Source organism: Oncorhynchus mykiss, chromosome 4 (genome assembly GCF_057628025.1).
Source record: "Oncorhynchus mykiss isolate SJ-2025 chromosome 4, ASM5762802v1, whole genome shotgun sequence".
Classification (NCBI taxonomy): Eukaryota; Metazoa; Chordata; class Actinopteri; order Salmoniformes; family Salmonidae; genus Oncorhynchus; species Oncorhynchus mykiss.
In genome coordinates, this window is record NC_143025.1 from 27,163,884 (window position 1) to 27,186,809 (window position 22,926).

Genomic DNA, 22,926 nt, shown 5'->3' on the forward strand with positions numbered 1-22,926 from the left:
ATCTCCTTTGCATATTACATCATTTATGCAGCAGCATACAATACATTTATGGACTCACCCTGTAAAGGTGGCACAGTGGTCCTTTGTTGGCAAATATTGTCATCAATCAGTCTGGCATTCTCTGGTTTTATGGTGGGAACTCGGGGGAGAAACACAGCCACTCCATCGAACAGCAGGCTAACATTAGAGGTTTCTTTGCAATGCTTGCAGTTAACCACTGATTTCTTCCAAACGACTCATTGTGCAAATGTGCGATTTTCAACTTGTTGTGTAATCTTTATGTACAATGACCGATTAGCCTCGATAAGTTATCATTTCTCTTCATTATTTCTCTTCATTGAACAAGGATTTAAAAGGATTTGCCAGTAGATTGCCAACTTGATGACAACTGATGATGACTGATACTTTGAAAGTAAGATGCTGACATGATCAGTCCAATCAAAGCTACTGTAGATATAATGTGATTTGATTTCATTCTATCTGTGGCCAATGACCTTGAGCCTTCTTGGATGGGCACTTCTAATATAACTCTATGGCAGAACTCAAGAGGCTAAAATTTCCGAACTCTAACTTTAGAATTGGAGAATACGTACTGTCCCATGAGTGACAGAAAACTGAGCCAATCATGACAGAAAACTGAGCCAATCAGGCCCAACTCTCTGTATTTTCTGCTGGCTAGCCCCACCACCACAGAAAGAAAGCACTGAGCTAGGCTGAAACACCTGCATTTTGGAGCTGCCTTACTCAAGAAAGCAAAAAAAGAGACCATGTTTGTATGCTGCTTTTTACATTGTTTGCAAACTGATATGTGACACGTATTAATGCCAAAATAACATTTATAACAATTATTATGAATCATTTATTTTTTACCTAAAAGTGTGGCGCTCAAAACAGGTGCCCTGAATGACAGGTCGCCACTGACCAGGAATCATTAACTAGATTCAGCCGTGAGACTATTTGTTCTTTAGTGGATGGTCAGGGGGACAGAACATAATTAGAAATCATTTGTAGACTGCATACTGACCGCAAGAATGCCAAAAATGTTGACTAAAACATAATTTCTATCCTTGCTCACATTTGTATACGATCACATCTCTCCATTATGCGTGGGAATATTTGGGAACAGATTTCTTCAATTAAAAATCACTTGGATCCAGGGGTTAAAGCCCCCAAAAAATCCCTCGACTGAAATTTAAGTTGATCTCAGGTCAATTGTCTGGGGCCAAGTTAACCTCCCCTCGTGTAAGAAAGTCATGACCATCAAGCTGTTAGGAAAAGACAACCATTTTGTTAGAACCCCTCTGAATCAGAGTGAGAGGTGCGGAGGGCTGCCTTAATCGACATCCACGTCTTCAGAGCCCGGGGAACAGTGGGTTAACTGCCTTGCTCAGGAGCAGAACAACAGATTTTTTACCTTGCCAGCTCTAGGTTTCGATCAAGCAACCTTTTGGTGACTGGCCCAACACTCCTCCCCGCCAGGCTACCTGCCACTCTCTACAGATGTTAGAAATAATGTCAAACCATTTACAGTGTGTTATGCATGTTTTCATGTTCATTTGGAGGGGGTATTTGTGTACGTCTAATTTAAGTTTTTGTACCAGTCTAATTTAAGTGTTTGAACCTGTAACGCGGCTGCATGGGATTTGTTTAGATCAGGTGTGGTTTCGTTGCATCCAATGGTAGCATCCACGATAAGGTAACGCAATCAGCCACTTGTTGATTTGACAGCTGTAATACAGTTCCACTTCCATCAATGTCAAAACAACGCTATGTGGATGTCAATCTGATTTCATCTAGTCTATGCTGGTCCTAACCCTCAATTTATCCTATCCTAACTTCATCCTAAACCTCAATTTAATGTGCCAAGCGATGATAGTTAGAGCAGTACTTCAGGGCCATTACACACCCTGAGATACCTTTGGGCCAGAGCTTGTGCTGATCAACAAGGCTAATGATGGTGATACAAGTCTGTTCAATGACCTGAGATTACATAAGGTGTTTAAAAGAGCATCAGTTTCTATGTAGGTAGTGAAAGGGGCGGCAGGGTAGCCTAGTGGTTAGGAAGGAAACAAGAACAAAAGTATCTATATCCACAGTTAAACGAGTCCTATATCGACATAACCTGAAAGGCCGCTCAGTAAGAAAGAAGCCACTGCTCCAAAATAGCCAGACTACAGTTTGCAACTGCACATGGGGACAAAGATTGTACTTTTTGGAGAAATGTCCTCTGGTCTGATGAAACAAAAATAGAACTGTTTGGCCATAATGTCATTATGTTTGGAGGAAAAGGGGGAGGCTTGCAAGCCGAAGAACACCATCCCAACCATGAAGCACGGGGGTGACAGCATCATGTTGTGGGGGTGCTTTGCTGCAGAAGGGACTGGTGCACTTCACAATACAGATGGCATCATGAGGGAGGAAAATTATGTGGATATATTGAAGCAACATCTCAAGACATCAGTCAGGAAGTTAAAGCTTGGTCACAAATGGGTCTTCCAAATGGACAATGACCCCAAGCATACTTCCAAAGTTGTGGCAAAATGGCAAAAAAGGACAACAAAGTCAAGGTATTGGAGTGGCCATCACAAAGCCCTGACCTCAATCCCATAGAAAATTTGTGGGCAGAACTGAAAAAGTGTGTGCGAGCAAGGAGGCCTACAAACCTGACTCAGTTACACCAGCTCTGTCAGGATGAATAGGCCAAAATTCACCCAACTTATTGTTGGAAGGTTGTGGAAGGCTACCCTAAACATTTGACCCAAGTTAAACAATTTAAAGGCAACGCTACCAAATACTAATTGAGCGTATGTAAAATTATGACCCACTGGGAATGGGATGAAAGAACTAAATTTCGCTACTATTATTCTGACATTTCACATTCTTAAGATAAAGTGGTGATCCTAACTGACCTAAGACAGGGAATTTTTTTAGGATTAAATGTTAGGAATTGTGAAAAACTGAGTTTAAATGTGTTTGGCTAAGGTGTATGTAAACTTCCGACTTCAACTGTATATACATCTACTGTATTTTAGTCAATGTCACTCTGACATTGCTCGTCCCAGTATTTATATATTTCTTAATTCCATTATTTTACTTTAAGATGTGTGTATTGTTATATACTACTGCACTGTTGGAGCTAGGAACATAAGCATTTTGCTACACCCACAATAACATCTGCTAAATATGTGTATGTGACCAATACAATGTGATTTGACCTAGAGGCACGAGTCTAGATACCACATTGTTTTAGCTGTAGTATGTGTGTGTACATAACGTAAGAAGCATCACATGACATACTGGAATATCACATTTCCCCAAAAGAGCAAATCCAACATCTAGCTAACTGCTAGCTTTGAGCTATGTTAAGCTTCACTACAAGGCTAGGAATCCAAACCAGTAGGGATTGTAGAAAATGATCAAATCTATTGATAGCTATTTTACAGAGCTTTTCATGTTTCATTCAGAGATCCCAGTGCACACCAGAGGGCCAACATGCCCAAACACATTTGTAATTAAGAAATTCAAAAGTTGTCACTGCGTTTTTGCTTCATCAGAGAGGAACAATATTTCATCTAGGAGCTGGTTTCACAAATGCAGATTAAATACATCCAGGACAAGGTTTAATTCTGGTTTAGTTAACCCACATTTCAATATTTCATAGCACAACAATAACAAATCGGGGCCTGTGAAAGCAGTTCTAAAATCCCACGCTGGTGTTTGAACCCTGATTACAGTAGTGCTGTATAGATTATTATACTGTTGATTCCCTTCTACGCATCCAGACACAGTGCCTTCATAAACTATTCACACCCCTTAACTTTTTCCACATTTTGTTGCGTTACAGCCGGAATTTAAAATGGATTAAATATAGACTTTGTGTCACTGGCATACACATAATGTCAAAGTGAAATTATATTTTTAGACATTTTTACAAATTAATAAAAAATGAAAAGTTGAAATGCCTTGACTCAATAAGTATTCAACCGCTTCGTTATGGAAAGCCCAAATATGTTAAGGAGTAAAAATGTTGTTAAGTCACAAAAATTGCATGGACCCATTGTGTGCAATAAGGGTGTTTAACATGATTTTTGAATGACTACCTAATCTCTGTCCCCCACACATTCAATTATATGTAAGGTCCCCTCAGTTGAGCATCGAATTACAAACACAGATGCAACCACAAAGACCAAGGAGGTTTTCCAATGCGTCGCAAAGAAGGGCACCTATAGGTAGATGGGTAAAAAAAAAATCAGCAGACATTGAATATCCCTTTGAGCATGGTGAAGTTATTAATTACACTTTGGATGGTGAATCAATACACCCAGTCACTGCAAAGACACAGGCGTCCTTCCTAACTCAGTTGCCGGAGTGGAAGGACACCGCTCAAGGATTTCACCATGAGGCCAATGGTTAACTTAAAACAGTTACATAGTTTTCTCCTATCACAGCCATTAAACTGAGGATGGATTAACAACATTGTAGCTACTCCACAACACTAACCTAAATGACAGACTAAAAAGTAGGATGTTTGTACATAATAAGATTCCAAAACATGCATCCTGTTTGCAATAAGGCACTTAAGTAAAACTGCAAAAAATGAGGCAAGGAAATTAACTTAATGTCCTGAATACAAAGCATTAAGTTTGGGGCAAATACAACACATCACTGAGTACCACACTTCATATTTTCAAGCATTGTAGTGGCTGCATCATGTTACAGGCATGCTTGTCATGGGCAAGGACTAGGGAGGTTTTTGGGGCAAAAAGAATAGAGCTAAGCATAAGAAAAATCCTGTTACAGTAACAGACACTGGGAGACAAATTCCCCTTTCAGCAGGACAATTTCCTAAAACACAAGGCCAAATATACACTGGAGTTGCATACCAAGACGACATTGAATGTTCCTGAGTAGCCTAGTTACAGTTTTGACTTAAATCTGCTTGAAAATCTATGGCAAGACTGTCTAGCAATGATCAACAACCAACTTGACAAAGCTTGAAGAATAAAAAATAAAAAGAATGAGCAAATATTGTACAATCCAGGTGTGCAAAGCTCTTAGAGACTTACCCAGAAAGACTCACCGTTGTAATATTTGTAAATTAAATTTCAATACATTTACAAAATTCTAAAAACATGTTTTTTTACTTTGTCATTATGGGCTATTGTGTGTAGATGGGTAATTTGTGTGTGTTTTTTAAATACATTTTTGAATTCAGGCTGTAACACAACAAAACGTAGAATAAGTCAAGGGGGTGAATACTTTCTTAAGTCACTGTAAAAGCCCAACAGTGTTCCGATAGCGCATGCGCTAAGTTCTAGTAGTCAGATCACAGTATCAAAAATAAACACCATTAAAAAGTCCTGGATTTCTGAGTTGATTGAATGATTAGTTGTTGCAGCACTAGAGGTGATTGTGTCAATATGGCATTACAGGATGTTGACACAGGTCTGCAGTATAGACTGCTTTTGTGTAAGAAACTAGTAATGGATCGATCTGTGCTGCAATACCAACTTTTGGTTGCCAGCACCAAATACACCCATTTCTCCTGTATTCCATGTTCACTCTGGTGATTGTGAAACACAGAAGAGGAAGATCACAGAGGTAAAACTCTCTTTGTAGTCCAATGGTTGATAAGATGACTAACATCCTTTAACTGCATAGTGCGGTTCATTCATCATTTTGTTGTAGTATAAAAACATTTTATAATATCAGCTATATTCAGCATTAAAATAAGCCAATTAAGACCACATTTTTCTTATAAGCTCCAATTGTGAACATATGTTTTAGCACATCCATAGACAGAATAACTAACATATCTCTGACTCAATACACACTGAGCATACAAAACATTAGGAACACCTGCTCTACCCATGACATACAGTCGTGGCCAAAAGTTTTGAGAATGACACAAAAGGACCAGCTGACATCATGTCAGTGATTCTCTCGTTAACACTGGTGTGAGTGTTGACAAGGACAAGGCTGGAGATCACTCTGCCATGCTGATTGAGTTCGAATAACAGACTGGAAGCTTCAAAAGGAGGGTGGTGCTTGGAATCATTGTTCTTCCTCTGTCAACCATGGTTACCTGCAAGAAAACACGTGCCGTCATCATTGCTTTGCACAAAAAGGTCTTCACAGGCAAGGATGTTGCTGCCAGTAAGATTGCACCTAAATCAACCATTTATTGGATCATCAAGAACTTCAAGGAGAGCAGTTCAATTGTTGTGAAGAAGACTTCAGGGCGCCCAAGAAAGTCCAGCAAGCGCCAGGACCATCTCCTAAAGTTGATTCAGCTGCGGGATCGGGGCACCACCAGTACAGAGCTTGCTCAGGAATGCCAGCAGGCAGGTGTGAGTGCATCTGCACACACAGTGAGGCGAAGACTTTGAGGATGGTGTCAAGAAGGGCAGCAAAGAAGCCACTTCTCTCCAGGAAAAACATCAGGGACAGACTGATATTCTGCAAAAGGTACAGGGATTGGACTACTGAGGACTAGGAAAAAAATCACTTTCTCTGATGAATCCCCTTTCTGATTGTTTGGGGCATCCGTAAAGAAGCTTGTCCGGAGAAGACAAGGTGAGCGCTACGATCAGTCCTGTGTCATGCCAACAGTAAAGCATCCTGGGCTCACTCACAATTTTGCCTAAGAACACAGCCATGAATAAAGAATGGTACCAACTCATCCTCCGAGAGCAACTTCTTCCAACCATCCAGGAACAGTTTGGTGACGAACAATGCCTTTTCCAGCATGATGGAGCACCTTGCCATAAGGCAAAAGTGATAACTAAGTGGCTCGGGGAACAAAACATCGATATTTTGGGTCCATGGCCAGGAAACTCCCCAGACCTTAATCCCATTGAGAACTTGTGGTCAATCCTCAAAAGGCAGGTGGACAAACAAAACCCCACAAATTCTGACAAACTCCAAGCATTGATTATGCAAGAATGGGCTGCCATCAGTCAGGATGTTGCCCAGAAGTCAATTGACAGCATGCCAGGGTGGATTGCAGAGGTCTTGAAAAAGAAGGGTCAACACTGCAAATATTGACTCTTTGTATCAACTTCATGTAATTGTCAATAAAAGCCTTTGACACGTATGAAATGCTTGTAATTATACTTCAGTATTCCATAGTAACATCTGACAAAAATATCTAAAGACACTGAGGCAGCAAACTGTGAAAATTAATTTGTGTCATTCTCAAAACTTTTGGCCACAACTGTAGACTGACCAGGTGAATCCAGGTGAAAGCTATGATTCCTTATTGATAAATCCACTTCAATCAGTGTAGATGAAGGGGAGGAGACAGGTTAAAGAAGGATTTTTAAGCCTTGAAACATAGATTGTTTGTGTGCCATTCAGAGGGTGAATGGGCAAGACAAAATATTTAAGTGCCTTTGAATGGGGTATGATAGTAGGTGCCAGGTGCACAGGTTTGTGTCAAGAACTGCAACGCTGCAGGGTTTTTTCTCACTCAACAGTTTCCCATGTGTATCAAGAATGGTCCACCACCAAAAGGACATCCAGATCAACTTGACACAACTGTGGGAGGCATAGGAGTCAATATTTGGAAGGTGTTCTTAATGTTTTGTACACTCAGTGTACATGTCAGGATATGTCAAGGTTAGGAAATCACTGCTAGTCAGAGCCTGCTGCTAGCTAGGCTAACATAGGTATATTGTAGGGCTCAGTCAGTGTTATGTGCTAGGCTATGTGCTAAGCTAATAAAGCATGTTGGTAGGGTTGCCAGACCAAACTCATTACCGGAGATAATAAACATCCTAAACTGTAGTGAGGAGTATAACTGTTACCGTCTGGTGTATCAGTGAGGAGGGAACCTGGTTAGAGTAAGTGCTCATGTTCAAGTCAGTCAGTGCATGCTTGTCCCCTCTCCAGGGACTGAGAACTAATGTGCTTAAGGTCACTTGAGTGTACATTTCTGGAAAGGAGTTAGAGAGGAGCCATTTGTTTGTTTACGTCAGATGTAGGAGATCCCAGTCCTAGAGGGCCGCAGTGTCAGCAGGCCTTTGTTCCAGACCAGCACTAACACACCTGATTGAACTAATGGTTCAACATTAATAGAAGAAGCCTGTACACACGCTGGCCCACCTCAGTAGTCACCCATCCCAGATCTACTTAGTGGTGTGGCAGGCACGCTGACAGAGAGGTTCCTGCGGGCAGCGTTGGTGACCTGGCGCTGCTGGGTCAGGAAGGACTGACCTGGGGGCACCATGGAGGTGGAGCGACCCCCGAGACGGGCCTCGATCGCCAGCTTCTGGAAGCTCAGACTCTGAAGGGGGTGGAAGACATGCAACAGGAATGTTTAATTGAGTTGGAACAAAAGCTCTGTATAGGTAACATTTGTAAAAGGTACATTCCTGTCCTTTATTTTCAAAAGAAAATACAACGTGTCTATTCTGACTACATGTTCTAACCTTGTTGTACCATGCTGTTACAACCAGCTTCTCTTCATACTCTCTCAGCTTTGCCTGCTCACACTCCCTCTACAGAGAGAGACACAGAGAGATCGAGAGAGACGATCAATACAAGAGGTTGTGAGTGCATTGTGAGATAAGTACTATGGATCCCCATGTCAATGAGTGCCTCATGGCTAATGGTTAAGTGCCAAAGGTCAGGGCCAGGGGTTAAAGATCTGTGTTACCTCCAGGCTGAGGATCCTCTTGTCTCTGTCCGTCAGCTGGTTCTTTAGAGCCTGGATCTCTGCTGTGGCTGGGTTCAGCTTGGGGTCCAATGCACGGATCACCTACAGCACCGAGACAGAGATATCACTGGTGGGAGCAGCAGCAAAGAGAGGCATGTTCTTTTTCTGCACTTGTTATTTTTTGTCCAGCTGCTAGTTGGATGTGAGAAGAATGAATGAATGATTAAGGAATCACATTGCGTGCTTTCTCCAGGTACATCTTGTATCTCTCCTCCATGGCTCTCATGTCATCATCCTTCTTCTTCAGAGCAGCCATCAGCTCATCCAGTCTCAGAGCTAAGGGACAGACGGACAACACTCACTGGGGTTACTCCGTACTATACCGCCAGTGTTATGGTCGCGTTATGGTTGTGTAATAGTTGTACTCACAGGTCTGTGTGTTGTCTGGCTGCAAGTCCTCCAGGAGTTCTTTCTTCTTCATGATCTCATCCTGCGCCTCGTTCAGTTGCACCCTGGATAATAAAACACCTTACTTTTTAAATGTCTCTGTCAGGAGGAAGTATGGCTGTGTTTATACAGGCACCCCAATTCTGATAATTTTCCCACTCATATCAGATCTACTCACACCAGATCTTTTTCAGAGCTGATCTGACTGGTCAAAAAGATCAATTAGTGAAAAAATATCTTAATTTGGTTGCCTATGTAAACGCAGCCATAGAGGTCTCACAAAGCAGTATGGACCATACTTACATATGAGCATCTAGTTTCCTCTTCAGGTGAGACTGCAAACAAAGAGCAGTTGTCAGATAGCGAACACACAGATACTGTTACCTCACAGCTGCTACTGTACATATGAGAGGCAGTATTATGCAATATTTAGGGTTGATGTTTGATATAGTGGTATACTATAAAGTTATATGTCTGGTTGAACTCACGTCATCAGTCTTGGCTCCCTGGCCCTGTAGGGCTTTCTGTAAATCCTCTACCTGCTGCTGCAGCTCAGTGACCCTCACCCTGCTTAACCTGGAAGTACATCAGACACACAGGAAGTACATCACAGTCAAACCGGAAGTAAAAAACACACACACAGCTTACCTGTTGTCAGTGTCCAGTTCGGAGCAGGTTCTGTGTGCCACCTCTAGCAGTGTCTGTAGTTCAGAGATCTTGTCATTCTCTGATCCCTCCTGCTGCACACGCAACATCTTATTCTCATGCTGGAGCCGGATAAACTTCTCCCTGTATGGACAAGGACACACACAGTTAGTGCAGTCAGTGTCTCACACACAAAACAAACAACTATTAAATTACTACCTGTACTCTACAGGTAGGATCTCAGCAGCAAGGTTATCATGGGTTGGACTACCAGCTGGCATCCCTGCCATCCCTGTGGATAAACAGAGAGCAGATCAGTAGCCATGTGTCTCTGTAGGCTTCAGAGAGACACAGGCGGTGTTCGAAACCGTGATGTATCATGGGTAAATTGTGACTGACTGATCTGAAAATAACATTGAGTAGTTAGTTATTTAACTAGGCAAGTCAGTTAAGAACAAATTCTTATTTTCAATGACGGCCTAGGAACAGTGGGTTAACTGCCTGTTCAGGGGCAGAATGACAGATTTGTACCTTGTCAGCTCGGGGTTTGAACTTGCAACCTGCCGCCCCAAAATGTATGAAGCATGGTGATTTGTAGATCAGTCAGTCTCGACTAGCCTTTAAAGTCGTCGACAATGTCGAACACGCCAACACTTTATCAATGATAACCAAACCTCAACTACAGTAAATCTGTTTTCCAATCATATGCAGCACCAGTCAGTCTACATTGTCAATGTGATGGTCCAATGAGCTACCTGCTTGTAGGAGCTGGTCCTGTTGAGCCTGGTTACATCGCAGCTCCTCATTGGTCTCCTTCAGAGAGTCTCGCTCAATGATGATCCTCTGATGACCATCATCATCAGGAGACAAGTCAACAGCATTAGATTATTGTTAAAACATTCCTTCCCCTAATGTGTTTGCATGTCAGGGGGACCAGGTAGGTTGGAATAGAAAGTGTTAGGATCCAGTCTGTACCTCTTTCTCCCTCATCACGGCGTCATGTTTCTCTTCAAACTTCTTCTTTTCGTAAGCAAGGTTGTCTGCCCGCCGAGACTCCTCTGACAACTTCCGGTACAGCTCCTGGACCTGGTAGGAAACAGGAAGTAGATTTAGTAAGCCCCCTGATTGGCTGTTTGCCATTCCAAAATGATGTCTCCTCAGAGACGATTTGCTAAGTAAGGGCAAAAGCGTCACAGAGTTCCGGCATATTGCTTTTCCCAACCCAGTTCTGTCAGACCCACAGGGCAGAAGGGAGGGGACACCTTTAGGAATTATTCTGTTTCTAGTATATTCTCAGGCATGTCTCACCTGTCTCTTGTATGTCTCTAGCTGTGCACGGGCAGTGTTAGCCTTGCGTAGCTCCTCCTCCAGACTGACAGTGTTGTGCATGTAGGTCATGTTCTTCTCTTCCAGCAGTTTGACTTGTCTTCTCAAATCTCCCAGGTCCTCCAGTTTACGCCTGTATGTCTCCACTGACGCCTCCAGCTTCACAGCATGGTCCGAACAGCTCCTACACACATTTATAATTTGTTGCATTTAATTGAATTTATAAAGATAAATAAATAAAACAGGCAAATCGATTAAAGCAAGGGCCTAAACAACACATTCTTACTGGTCTTACTGTAGGCCGTCATTGTAAATAAAGAATTTGTTCTCAACTGACTTGCCTAGTTAAATAAAGGTTACATACCCTTACCTCAAACTGACCACTTCCTCTCTCCCACTTATACACATTCCAGGTACTGATGAACATCTCAGAAGATCTGATGATTACAACTAAAATAAAGGACCTAGAATGCCACCAAACACACCTGAGGATATCGAGTTCGTCTTTAAGTGCTCGTGACTCCTCTGCCAGGCTGGTGAGTTCGTCGTTACGATGCTGAACCTCGATCAGCTGCTTCTCCAACTCCTCACAGTGGATACGGTAGTCATCCTTAGCTGCCTCTAGCCTACACACACGCACACACACACACACACAGAGACATCTGTAAGTGCTGTGATGAAACTCTAAGAGTCGTTCCAGTACGATTTGTTTTCACGGACACATGACACACACACACCTAAAGTTCTCCTCCTGTAGTGTCTCTAGCTGTATCTGTAGCTGGCTGTGTTTCCGTCCGGAGGGCGTGCTCGGGTCATCAAACGAGTCCAGCTGATTGGCTCGGTCCGTCAGCACGTCGTTCTCAGCTAATAGGCCGTTCCTCTCCTCCTGAAGGACCGTCACCTGACAAGGGTCAAACTAGGGTCAGAGGTGGGCTGTGTCTCAATCCCAAAATATGAATTAGTAGCGAGAACATTAAGCTCCAACCCCCATTTTTTTTTTTTTACAGTTTATCCATTAAGGAGGGACCACATGGTCACAGATGCCTGAAGAATGGGGAGAAAGGTAACTAAAAGAGTATTTGAGAGATGTGATGAGCATCAATTCATCTCTAGTGGGAAAGACCCGTTCTCGCCAACTGTTCAACAAACAAAGCATCATTATTACACCCTGAAAGTACAGTGCAGTGAAGCCACACAACACCTTCAACAACATCAACATCTTGACTAATAGGTTGAAAGGCTGGTTAGTTATTCTCCCTGACACAGCCTCTCCTCTGTTCATTAGTCATGCTTTATATCAGAGACGATACTTGGGAATAGAAGCTTTGTGTGTGTGCATAATTATTATTTTTTTATTCAACCCAGTGTCTTCTCTCCACCTGTTCCCAAACACTACAAATGAACACACCACGTAGTTTAAATGAGTGATACGTTAGCGGCAGAGAGCACGACAGGGTATAGATATTTTAATCCGCCTCGGCAACCAGGCATTAGATGTTTTTTGTCCGCCTTGACGACGAGCAGCCATGTTGACTTACCTCTCTGTGTGTCCTTGAAGAGAGACACTGGTGATCTACTGTAACAACTCGATCTGGAGACACGAGAGGACCATACAACATGGACTTGACCTAATCAGTAACCAGTAGCAGAAATTTGTCCTGTACTATAGTTTTCCCCAACCAGGCAGAGCAGGGTATGGCAGAGAGAGCAGGTAGGGGGAGAGCAGTGGCTTAGTCTGTAAAACCACAGCCCTTCTGCTACACCAGCCACAGACAATAGCCTCTGGCATCACAGCACATAACACAGACCCAGTTTATACAGTACCAGGGTTGTGTGTGTGTGTCATTGATATTTGGCATCCTCGGCCACGTACATAGGCTTACAGTATGTGACCTTCAGATTGCAAGCCTGACGTTATGGGCAGCCTAGCTGTGTGAAGGTGCTTTTTGTTTCCTTAAGTGTCCTCGTATGAACAACCTTTGAAATGTATGAGGTAATGTGATTTGTGGATTCAAATAAAGTACTTAAAATCTGAATATACCTGTACGTCGAGTTCCTGACAGCGCTGGGCTAGCTCCTCCTTTTCTGCTATCAGATCTGCCAGGTCCTCGACAGCCTTCTTCAACTAGACACACACACACACTTAACAATACAGCTCTAAAGCCTACTTCAGCAGCTCCAAGGAGAGATGAGCAATATCGCAGTACTAATTAAAGAGTCTAAGACAAGCAGTCAACTATTGAGAGATACGCAAACAACAAACACCTATAATAAAGACAACAGCATTCTATTAGATGCCTAGCACAGTGGATCTCCTCTCACCTCTTGTTCCAAGTCCTCCAGTGTCAACATTAGAGAGATATGAACTGTCAGCAACAACACAACAGACTATTAGAGGCCAAACACAGTGGATCTCCTCCTCTCACCTGTGATTCTACGTCCCCCGGTGGCTCTGCTCCAAACTGGGCCATGTTCTCTTTACTCATCAGCTAACACAGAGACAGAGACAGAGACAGAGAGAGCTTTGGTTCTGATGGTTTGATTCAGGTTTGGTTAGAGCCAACATCAATCCTACTCATTCACACGCCACAGGTGTTCTAAAATGACTTTCTAAAGCCAAAGAGATGTCATGACATGTACTTTATCAACATCACAGTATTGGTAACTGGCTTTTTTAACACAAATGGGCAATTGTAAGATCCTACCGTGCATGACAAACTATTTGAAATCAATCAGAGAGAATGGCCCTGGTCAGGCTAAGCCTCACCTCCTGAAGGGCTGTCATCACCACATGCTGTACGGACTCCTCCAGAGTCATGATGATCTGAATGTACTCTGGAGAGGAAGAGAGAAAGCGGAAGGAAGGGAAAGAGAGAGGATTACACACTAATATGCGCACATAGTTTCTGTTTTGGGTGTGTGTGTGTGTGTGTGTGTGTGTGTGTGTGTGTGTGTGTGTGTGTGTGTGTGTGTGTGTGTGTGTGTGTGTGTGTGTGTGTGTGTATATATACAGTGCATTCGGAAAGTATTCAGACTTTTTCCACATTTTGTTACGTTACAGCCTTATTCTAAAATGGATTAAATAAAACATTTTCTTCATCAATCTACACACATTACTGTTGAGTGGAGTCCACCTGTGGTAAATTCAATTGATTGGACATGATTTAAGGTCCCAGAGTTGACAGTGCATGTCAGAGCAAAAACCAAGCCATGAGGTCAAAGGAATTGTCCGTAGAAAATAAATAGCTGTGCAGTGACGCTCCCCATCCAATCTGACAGAGTTTGAAAGGATCTGCTGAGAAGAATGGGAGAAACTCCCCAATTACAGGTGTGCCAAACTTGTAGCGTTATACCCAAGAAGACTCAAGGCTGTAATCGCTGCCAAAGATGGCTTAACAAAGTACTGAGTAAAGGGTCTGAATACTTATGTAAATGGAATTTTTTTTAAAATACCGAATACACTGTGTGTGTGTGTAAGCGTAATACCTTGCTTGCGTTCACATTTGACAGCACAGCCCAGTGTGAGCTGCAGCAGTCGTCCCAGTTCTATAGGGTCTGAGTGTTCTGCCACCTTTACCAGGTCTGGCAGGGGAAACTCCTGGATCTGCTGGCTCAGGACCTAGTCACATAGAAAGAGAATATAACCGTTATAACTAGACATTAAACAGTTATTACCTGGACCAGGTCTGGGAGGGACAGGTCTGAGATCTGCTGGCTCAGGACCTGGTGACATAGAAAGAGAATAGAACCAGACATAAAGGGTTTTAAATCAGTGCTTCTACTGACCTCATTGTAGTAATCCACCATCATCTGAAGGATCTTCTTCAGGTTCTTCATCTGGAGAAAGAAGTTACACACTCATCACTCTACAAAAAAAAACAAAGTTTACACCTCAAAGAATCTCCTCACTGTGAGCTATGGAAACATTTAGAGAGGATATCTGACAGGCCAATGCCTGGCTAAAATACTGACAGGGCCAGCAGAGAGCAGTCACACTGGCTTTTAGGTCAGTAGGGGAGGGAAAGAAGGAAGGAGAGGGGAAGGAGGGATGGAAGCAGAGAGGAAGAGGGAGGGGAGAGAAGGGATGGACAGAAAGAGGTATGTATGGAGTTCAGCACCTTCAGTCTCCAGTTATTCCCAACATCTTCTTTAATGTGACCAAGCCAACTCTCACTGAACCACGCTGGATCTCTGCATTGCACAACACACACACACACATGCATAAGCATTGGACAAAAAAAATGTCTACTAAACAACCGTATTCAAATCAGAAAATATCCAACCCCAGAATCTGACTGGGCTTTATACCCGACTCCAGTGTGTTTAATATTCAGCCAGGGTAAGACTGTCAGTATAAATTCATGTCTCTGCAGCCTGGACATATACTGTGAATTGTGTGTGTGTGTGTGTGTATGCATGTTCTTCACATCTGATGCAGGGCCTGAGAAATGGCATCTCCAGTGGTCAGCTCCTCTACAGTCGTACATGGTGCTGCAGTGTTGAAGGTCTGGAGCTGAGGGTGATACAAACGGTGAGAATAGCACAGGTTAGAGTAGAGACCGAGGAGACGCTGGGACAGGAATGAGAAAAGGGGGAGGCAGTTGGAGACACTGATATCTATCTCCATTTGCATTCATCGTATAGCATCAAGTTGCAAAGCCTGTCGTGAACCATCAAACACATGTCATGGGTGTCCAGATAGAAAAGAGACAAACCTTGGTCAGAAAGAGAAAGCTTGTGTGTATTGAGACTGAGAGACAGCCCCAGAGAGAAATGCTTCTAAGCTCTGCTACAGTGGATTTGTGAATAATTCACCCTCCAGGACTGTTCTCCATGATGTCAGATGACCACTAGCCTCAGCTCCCAGGCTTCGCTCACGAGGTGAAAGCCTGTGACAAAGGTTGAGACCTCTAATTGTAATCAGTAATGTAACTTTTGGATTACCCAAACTCAGCAACGTAACGTAACGTTACTTTCAGTTACTTTTGGATTACTTTCCCCTTAAGAGGCATTAGAAGAAGACAAAAAGTATCCATCAAGCGCATTGTGTGTGGTCAGACTCGCTCAGTTGGAACAAACTTAAAAATGTGCTCCTTTTTTTATGCTGAATTTAAATTTAATTGAGAAAACAGTGGTGCTGAGTGATTAACATACATTTCGGGGGGTTTCAGTTATTAACAGTTGTGTAGTGGAGGGTATACGCAGCAGGTATACAACGTATACCCACTCAGTAGCGGTGCGTGGGTAAAATCACTGGGGAAGCCAAGCCGATTCTGATGGTTTGATTATAATCATTGGCCAGTACAGAGAATTAAGTAAAACTATAAGTCGAAATCCTTATCTCCATCCATGGCTAATGGAAAGGCCCAATTTGAGCTAGCTAGCCACCAGAGGACAACACAACGAGATACATCATTGACAGAAAAACTTGAATTGCTGTATGTCCTCAATGGGATTTGATAGGAGTGACGCCAAAATCCAAGCTGGCTTCCCATGACACTTCTTTTGTTGTTGCGGCAGGACCATTCACAGTTGAGCTCGCTCAGTTTAGTTCAACGCTGATTGACACATTGTGTACTTTTTTTGTCAAGGGAAGCCAGATGCTCGCCAGCTTCCCTTGCCTTCAATGCTACGAGCGGTAACAATGTCATCCTCGTTTGGACCAGACAGCATCAGATAGATGGCCTACACGTAGAGAGACCGGGGGCTGTTTCACTGGCTCGGATGCTTTCTACTGTGAGATACATTCAGCCTCTTGCGAATTGAAAGAAAATTATGAAACACAGAGAGAAGAAAGAAAATATTTTAGTTTTTTTTATTGGTAAATTTTTTGGGGAAGCCTGGCTTCCCTTGGCATCCAGCCTATTTTAGTTTCCCATATAATACAAACAGTGTAATCCATTTGATCAACTTTATTTGTAGATATGATTAGTAATAGAGTTATAGTAAATAATAAAGTCCAGTTACAGCTTCTTTTGACAAAGTAGAAACGAAAAAGATAATAATATAACCAGCCAGCTGCACGGTGAAATGATTTGCCGTATTCCTAAACAAAAGCACCAGTGCATGAACAATTGTAAAGGATGAATTGCATAAAGAAATATTTGTAGAAAAATATTCATGACAAGATATACAACAGTAATTTGTTGATTGTATCAAACACTGTGTTTTGCTCTTATACGCGTGCCATAACGCATTAATCAATCTCGTCTTCTCTTTATGCTTCGGGCCCAGTCAGCACACAGTTTTGGGCTTTGCGTGCGCAAGACCCATAAACAAATCGGTTGCTCTGCACACAGTTTTCATGGGCCTTGCGCGGCATGGTGAAAGTCCACCTCATACCTATCAGACTAAAATGACTCCACATCCATGCTCTTTCCACCGTAGGCACCGCGGACATCCAGTACGAGAGTGCAATAAATGCTTTGAGTTCATCCAGCGATATGTCCCACGTACTGTTTCCTTTTCTGTGCGCATAAACAACAGTCCAATCTCTGATGGGCTGCAACATCTTCATGTCACATAAACTCGTCACTCTTTTCTACCCTAACCGTGCCATCCCTCCCAGACTCCTGTCTCGCCGTGGCAGTTGGGATCCCTCTCTCCGTTGGCTCTGTTATGGTTTTTCTGCGGCGAGGCTCAGGCATCGGAGGCGGAGGCTCAAAGTCAACATCAGAATCAGATGAAGACTCTTCATCAGCAACGTCGATTTCAAGGTCAATATCAGATCCGCCATCAGACTCCAACTCATCTAAATTTTGCATTCATTTGGTCCGGATTGCCATTGTGAACTACACACATTGTATGTTACACTCCCAGGGGAAAGTATATACCATTTCTATTCATAATAAAATAATTAGACTGCCCACAATTCTTCATCATCATTACACTACATTGTTCTAAATTCAATCACCCTCTTCACCATCATTCAGTTCATCATTTAACTCAGTCACAGTTGAGTTATTTGACAAAAGTAAGTGTAATAGAAACTGCAGAATATGCTCTTTCTGATACTTTATATAAATGAAAATGTTTTACCTGCAAGTGACTGGAGGAGGATTTGATAAAGTGATGCTCCTTTCCCTGCATCTGTCAATTACAAGATGAGCCATTCTCTTCATGTACAATTTGATAACTGATAAACCTAATATTATCGCTCATCAGATTATTGTAAAAGTAATAGTCTATAGGCCAACTCTTATTATGTGAGAAATTAGTTTCAGTATAGTTTAGGTGTAGTTTCGATGGGCCAGTGGTGCAAGTTGACTGGCATCATTTGTTTCCTGCTCATAAACTTGGATAGCGTCAAAGATATGTTTTCAATTATTCTAAAGGCCTACTGCAACACGTAGCATGTTTTCGCTTCTGTTACAATACATTTGGTTAATAATAGAGTCAGTCAATAAAACAGTCCCATAACAGCTTATTTTTACAAAGTAAAATGTAAAAGAGAATGGTATCAACTAGAGGTCAACCGATTAATCGGATTGGCCGATTTCAAGTTTTCATAACAATTGGAAATCGGTATTTTTGGGCGCCGATTTCCGATTATTAAAAAAATATATATATATATATATATATATATATATATATATATATATATATATATATATATATATATATATATCGATATCCGATTATTTTTTTTAAAAATATATATTTTTTATACCTTTTATTTAACTAGGCAAGTCGGTTAAGAACACATTCTTATTTTCAATGATTGCCTAAGAACTGTGGGTTAACTGCCTTGTTCAGGGGCAGAACGACAGATTTTCACCTTGTCAGCTCAGGGGTTCCAATCTTGCAACCGCACAGTTAACTAGTCCAACGCTCTAACCATTGCACTCCACGAGTAGCCTGCCTGTTACACGAATGTAGTAGAAGCCAAGGTATTGCTAGCTAGCATTAAACTTTTCGTAGAAAAAACAGTAAATTATAAATCTCTAGTTATAACTACTGATCCAGTTTAGCAGGCAATATTAACCAGGTGAAATTGTGTCATTTCTCTTGCGTTCATTGCACGCAGAGTCAGGGTATATGCAACAGTTTGGGCTGCCTGGCTCATCGCGAACTAATTTGCCAGAATTTTACGTAATTATGACATACATTGAAGGTTGTGCAATGTAACAAGAATATTTAGACTTAGGGATGCCACCCGTTAGATAAAATTAAGAACGGTTCCGTATTTCACTGAAATAATAAACGTTTTGGTTTCGAAATGATAGTTTCCGGATTCGATCATATTAATGACCAAAGGCTCGTATTTCTGTGTGTTATTATGTTATAATTAAGTCTGATTTGATAGAGCAGTATGACTGAGCAGCAGCAGGCCCGTAATCATTCATTCAAACAGCACTTTCGTGCTGTTTATGACTTCAAGCCTATCAGCCTAATGTGAAATGTAACCAATGTGAAATGGCTAGCTAGTTAGCTGGGTGTGCGCTATTACTGTTTCAAACTTCACTCGCGTTTAGATTTGGAGTAGTTATTCTCCTTGCACTGCAAGGGCCGCGGCTTTTGTGGAGCGATGGGTAACGATGCTTCGAGTGTGACTGTTGTCTATGTGTTCCTGGTTCGAGCCCAGATAGGGGCAAGGAGGGGGACGGAAGCTATACTGTTACACTGGCAATACTATGGTGCCTATAAGAACATCCAATAGTCAAAGGTATATGAAATACAAATGGTATAGAGAGAAATAGTCCTATAAATACTATATTAACTACAACCTAAAACCTCTTAGCTTGGAATATTGAAGTCTCGTGTTAAAAGGAACCACCAACTTTCATATGTTCTCATGTTCTGAGCAAGGAACTGAAACGTTAGCTTTTTTACATGGCACATATTACTTTCTTCTCTAGCACTCGTGCGTTTTGCCAGCAGTTCTTCACAAGCACAGCGCTGTGAAGAACTGCTGGCAAGTTAGCACAAGCCTATCAGCCTAATGGCTGGTGTAACCAATGTGAAATGGCTAGCTATTCAGCTGGGTGTGCGCTAATACTAGAGGTCGACCGATTATGATTTTTCAACGCCATACCGATTATTGGAGGACCAAAAAAGCAGAAACCGATTATTCTGACAATTTTTTTATATTTTTTTATTTGTAATAATGACAATTACAACAATACTGAATTAACACTTATTTTAACTTAATATAAAACAAAAACAATCAATTTAGCCTCAAATAAATAATGAAACATGTTAAATTTGGTTTAAATAATGTAAAAACAAAGTGTTGGAGAAGAAAGTAATATGTGCCATGTAAAATATGTGCCATGTAAAAAAGCTAACGTTTAAGTTTCTTGCTCAGAACATGAGAACATATGAAAGTTGGTGGTTCCTTTCAACATGAGACTTCAATATTCCAAGCTAAGAGGTTTTAGGTTGTAGTTAATATAGTATTTATAGGACTATTTCTCTCTATACCATTTGTATTTCATATACCTTTGACTATTGGATGTTCTTACAGGCACTATAGTATTGCCAGTGTAACAGTATAGCTTCCGTCCCTCTCCTCGCCCCTACCTGGGCTCGAACCAGGAACACATCGACAACAGCCACACTCGAAGCATCGTTACCCATCGCTCCACAAAATGGCACACATTTTTACATGGCACATATTTTACATGGCACACATTTTTACATGGCACATATTACTTTCTTCTCCAACACTTTGTTTTTGCATTATTTAAACCAAATTGAACATGTTTCATTATTTATATGAGGCTAAATTGATTTTATTGATGTTTTATATTAAGTTAAAATAAGTGTTAATTCAGTATTGTTGCAATTGTCATTATTACAAATAAAAATGTATTTTTTATTAAAATCGGGCCGATTAATCGGTATCAGTTTTTTTGGTCCTCCAATAATCGGTATCGGCGTTGAAGAATCATAATCGGTCGACCTCTAGTTTTAACGTTTAGAAAGGTAAAAAATGATCACTTGAAAAATGGTTTTCGAAACATGTTTCATATCAGAAATAAATAATTATTCGAATAAAATAAAAATACACTTACTGTAGCAGATTTGGGGCGGCAGTTAGCCTAGTGGTTAGAGCGTTGGACTAGTACCCGAAAGGTTGCAAGATGGAATCCCCGAGCGGACAAGGTAAAAATCTGTCATTCTGCCCCTGAACAGGAAGGCAGTTAACCCACTGTTCCTAGGCTGTCATTGAAAGTAAAAATGTGTCCTTAACTGACTTGCCTAGTTAAATAAAGGTAAAATAAAAATAACATTTGCACCGATCCATATGCTGTGTGCCTCTAATTGACAAACTACCCTTCCTGCCCAGTTAGGCTTACACACAGGTAGCTAATTAACACAGGTGGTCGTCTGTCTTCTGTCAACAAGCGATGTAACATGGAGATATGGCCGTGTGGGAACACTAACCATAACCCTATAAAAGGTGTGTAGTTATTGAACCTTTTGTTTTATAAAAAAAAAAAAAAAATCTCACTGACATGAAAGATACATTTCCAAAACCATACCGCTAGTGATGTGTGTTAATGTTTAGACCAGCAGATCAATTGACCCAAAATCTGTTTCGAGTTAGAATAGTAGAATACAATTATGGAATTTGGTTGTGCATCAGCATTTTTTCTCATGTTATGTCACTGACAGTCACTCAATTAGCCCATGTCACCTAACATTATTTAGATTGGTAAATTAGTTTAGCCAGGTATGTAAACTTGTAGTTATCATGGTTAAATTACCGACTGGTTTTTACCATTGATTTTGTTAGTCACCCTCGCTGAGATATCAAATACAAAACTACACATTTCTCCCCAACCTAAGGCAAAATGTGTAGAATTGCAGGAAATGAACTATAAAACTGCACATTTTTCTCTACATTCCATGGCAAAATGTGTAGAACTGCAGGTAATTAACTGTAATACTTAAAATTGTTTCTCTCTGCTGTCAAGAGGGCTGCTAAAATGTTTTGCTTGCAACAACATTTCACTTAGGGCCCCCAAAAAACTAGGACCTACTGTGACTGCATGTGTGTATGGATGTGGGTAAACAGAGCAGTGAGCCACTGCGGCCAGTCATGATGACTGCAGATTTTTTGTGGCCCCCACCCCCATCAAAGTTGCCCATTCCTGGTTTAGAGCAAGCGTCGTGGCTCTTAAAGCGCACCCTCCCTAGCCTAAAGGTTAGCGTTTATGAATGGGCAAACACTAACCTACCTGCCATAGGTAAACGATACCGTCATCGGTAAGACAGTAGACATTCATGCAATCAGACGCTTTTTAGAGCGCTCTCTGTCTGAATGAACAGCGGAAATCATTGACATACTTACCCATATAGCAAGGCTCTCACACAACACCACTTTGTCAGTCTCCATTTCTCCGCGTCGGGTAAGGCTAGACATGATTGTTCACTGCACCTGTCAACAACGACGCGGTTTCCCTTCCCTCTGCATTTGACCTCACCTGCGGCGGTTGGATCTCTAGCGCTAACTGCGTAATGTAGGCATGTTTCCTGGTCACTACGCTGTAAAAGCCCCGTGAGTTTCTACGTGAATAGCCGCCGCTTCGACGTTTTCGGTTGAGACGGATCAGGGATTGACGGGATAAATAGCAAAAACGAGGAATGAAACGCCTATGGCACTGAGCTGACTGTAACAGACAGACCAATCAGATTGAATATCCGACTAACTGACTGACAGGGCTGTGGGGATACGATGGAGTCAGTCACATAGCAAAATCAAATGTTTGTTAACCTCAATTATCTGAGATAGTTTCTCTCCCTATTTCAAGATTTCTCCTCGACCTCAACCATGGTAAAAAGAGTCATGTGAGGAATTGACTTTTTATTACAATTTAGTTTGACACAAATAGAATTAGGGA

The 22,926-nt window shown here is 41.7% G+C and overlaps 1 protein-coding gene across 2 annotated transcripts; it reads right to left on the reverse strand.

Moving 5' to 3' along the window:
- Positions 1-793: 793 nt before the first annotated feature.
- LOC110521604 (protein Hook homolog 1) lies at positions 794-22,626 on the reverse strand. 2 transcript variants are annotated; one of them, XM_021599274.3, is made up of 23 exons: positions 22,377-22,626; positions 18,116-18,166; positions 15,505-15,590; positions 15,196-15,268; positions 14,864-14,914; positions 14,564-14,696; positions 13,845-13,912; positions 13,504-13,566; positions 13,119-13,202; positions 11,815-11,978; positions 11,563-11,703; positions 11,060-11,261; positions 10,727-10,837; positions 10,507-10,594; positions 9,971-10,043; positions 9,755-9,895; positions 9,595-9,682; positions 9,410-9,441; positions 9,089-9,171; positions 8,895-8,995; positions 8,660-8,761; positions 8,433-8,501; positions 794-8,287 (listed from the first exon to the last, which is right to left on the reverse strand). In XM_021599274.3, the coding sequence occupies exons 1-23, from the start codon at positions 22,446-22,448 to the stop codon at positions 8,108-8,110; spliced, it is 2,256 nt and encodes a 751-aa protein (XP_021454949.3). In that variant the 5' UTR covers positions 22,449-22,626; the 3' UTR covers positions 794-8,107. The 2 variants fall into 2 exon arrangements, with proteins under 2 accessions (XP_021454949.3, XP_021454951.3); XM_021599276.3 differs by lacking the exon at positions 18,116-18,166 and having other exon boundaries at positions 22,377-22,436.
- Positions 22,627-22,926: the final 300 nt, after the last annotated feature.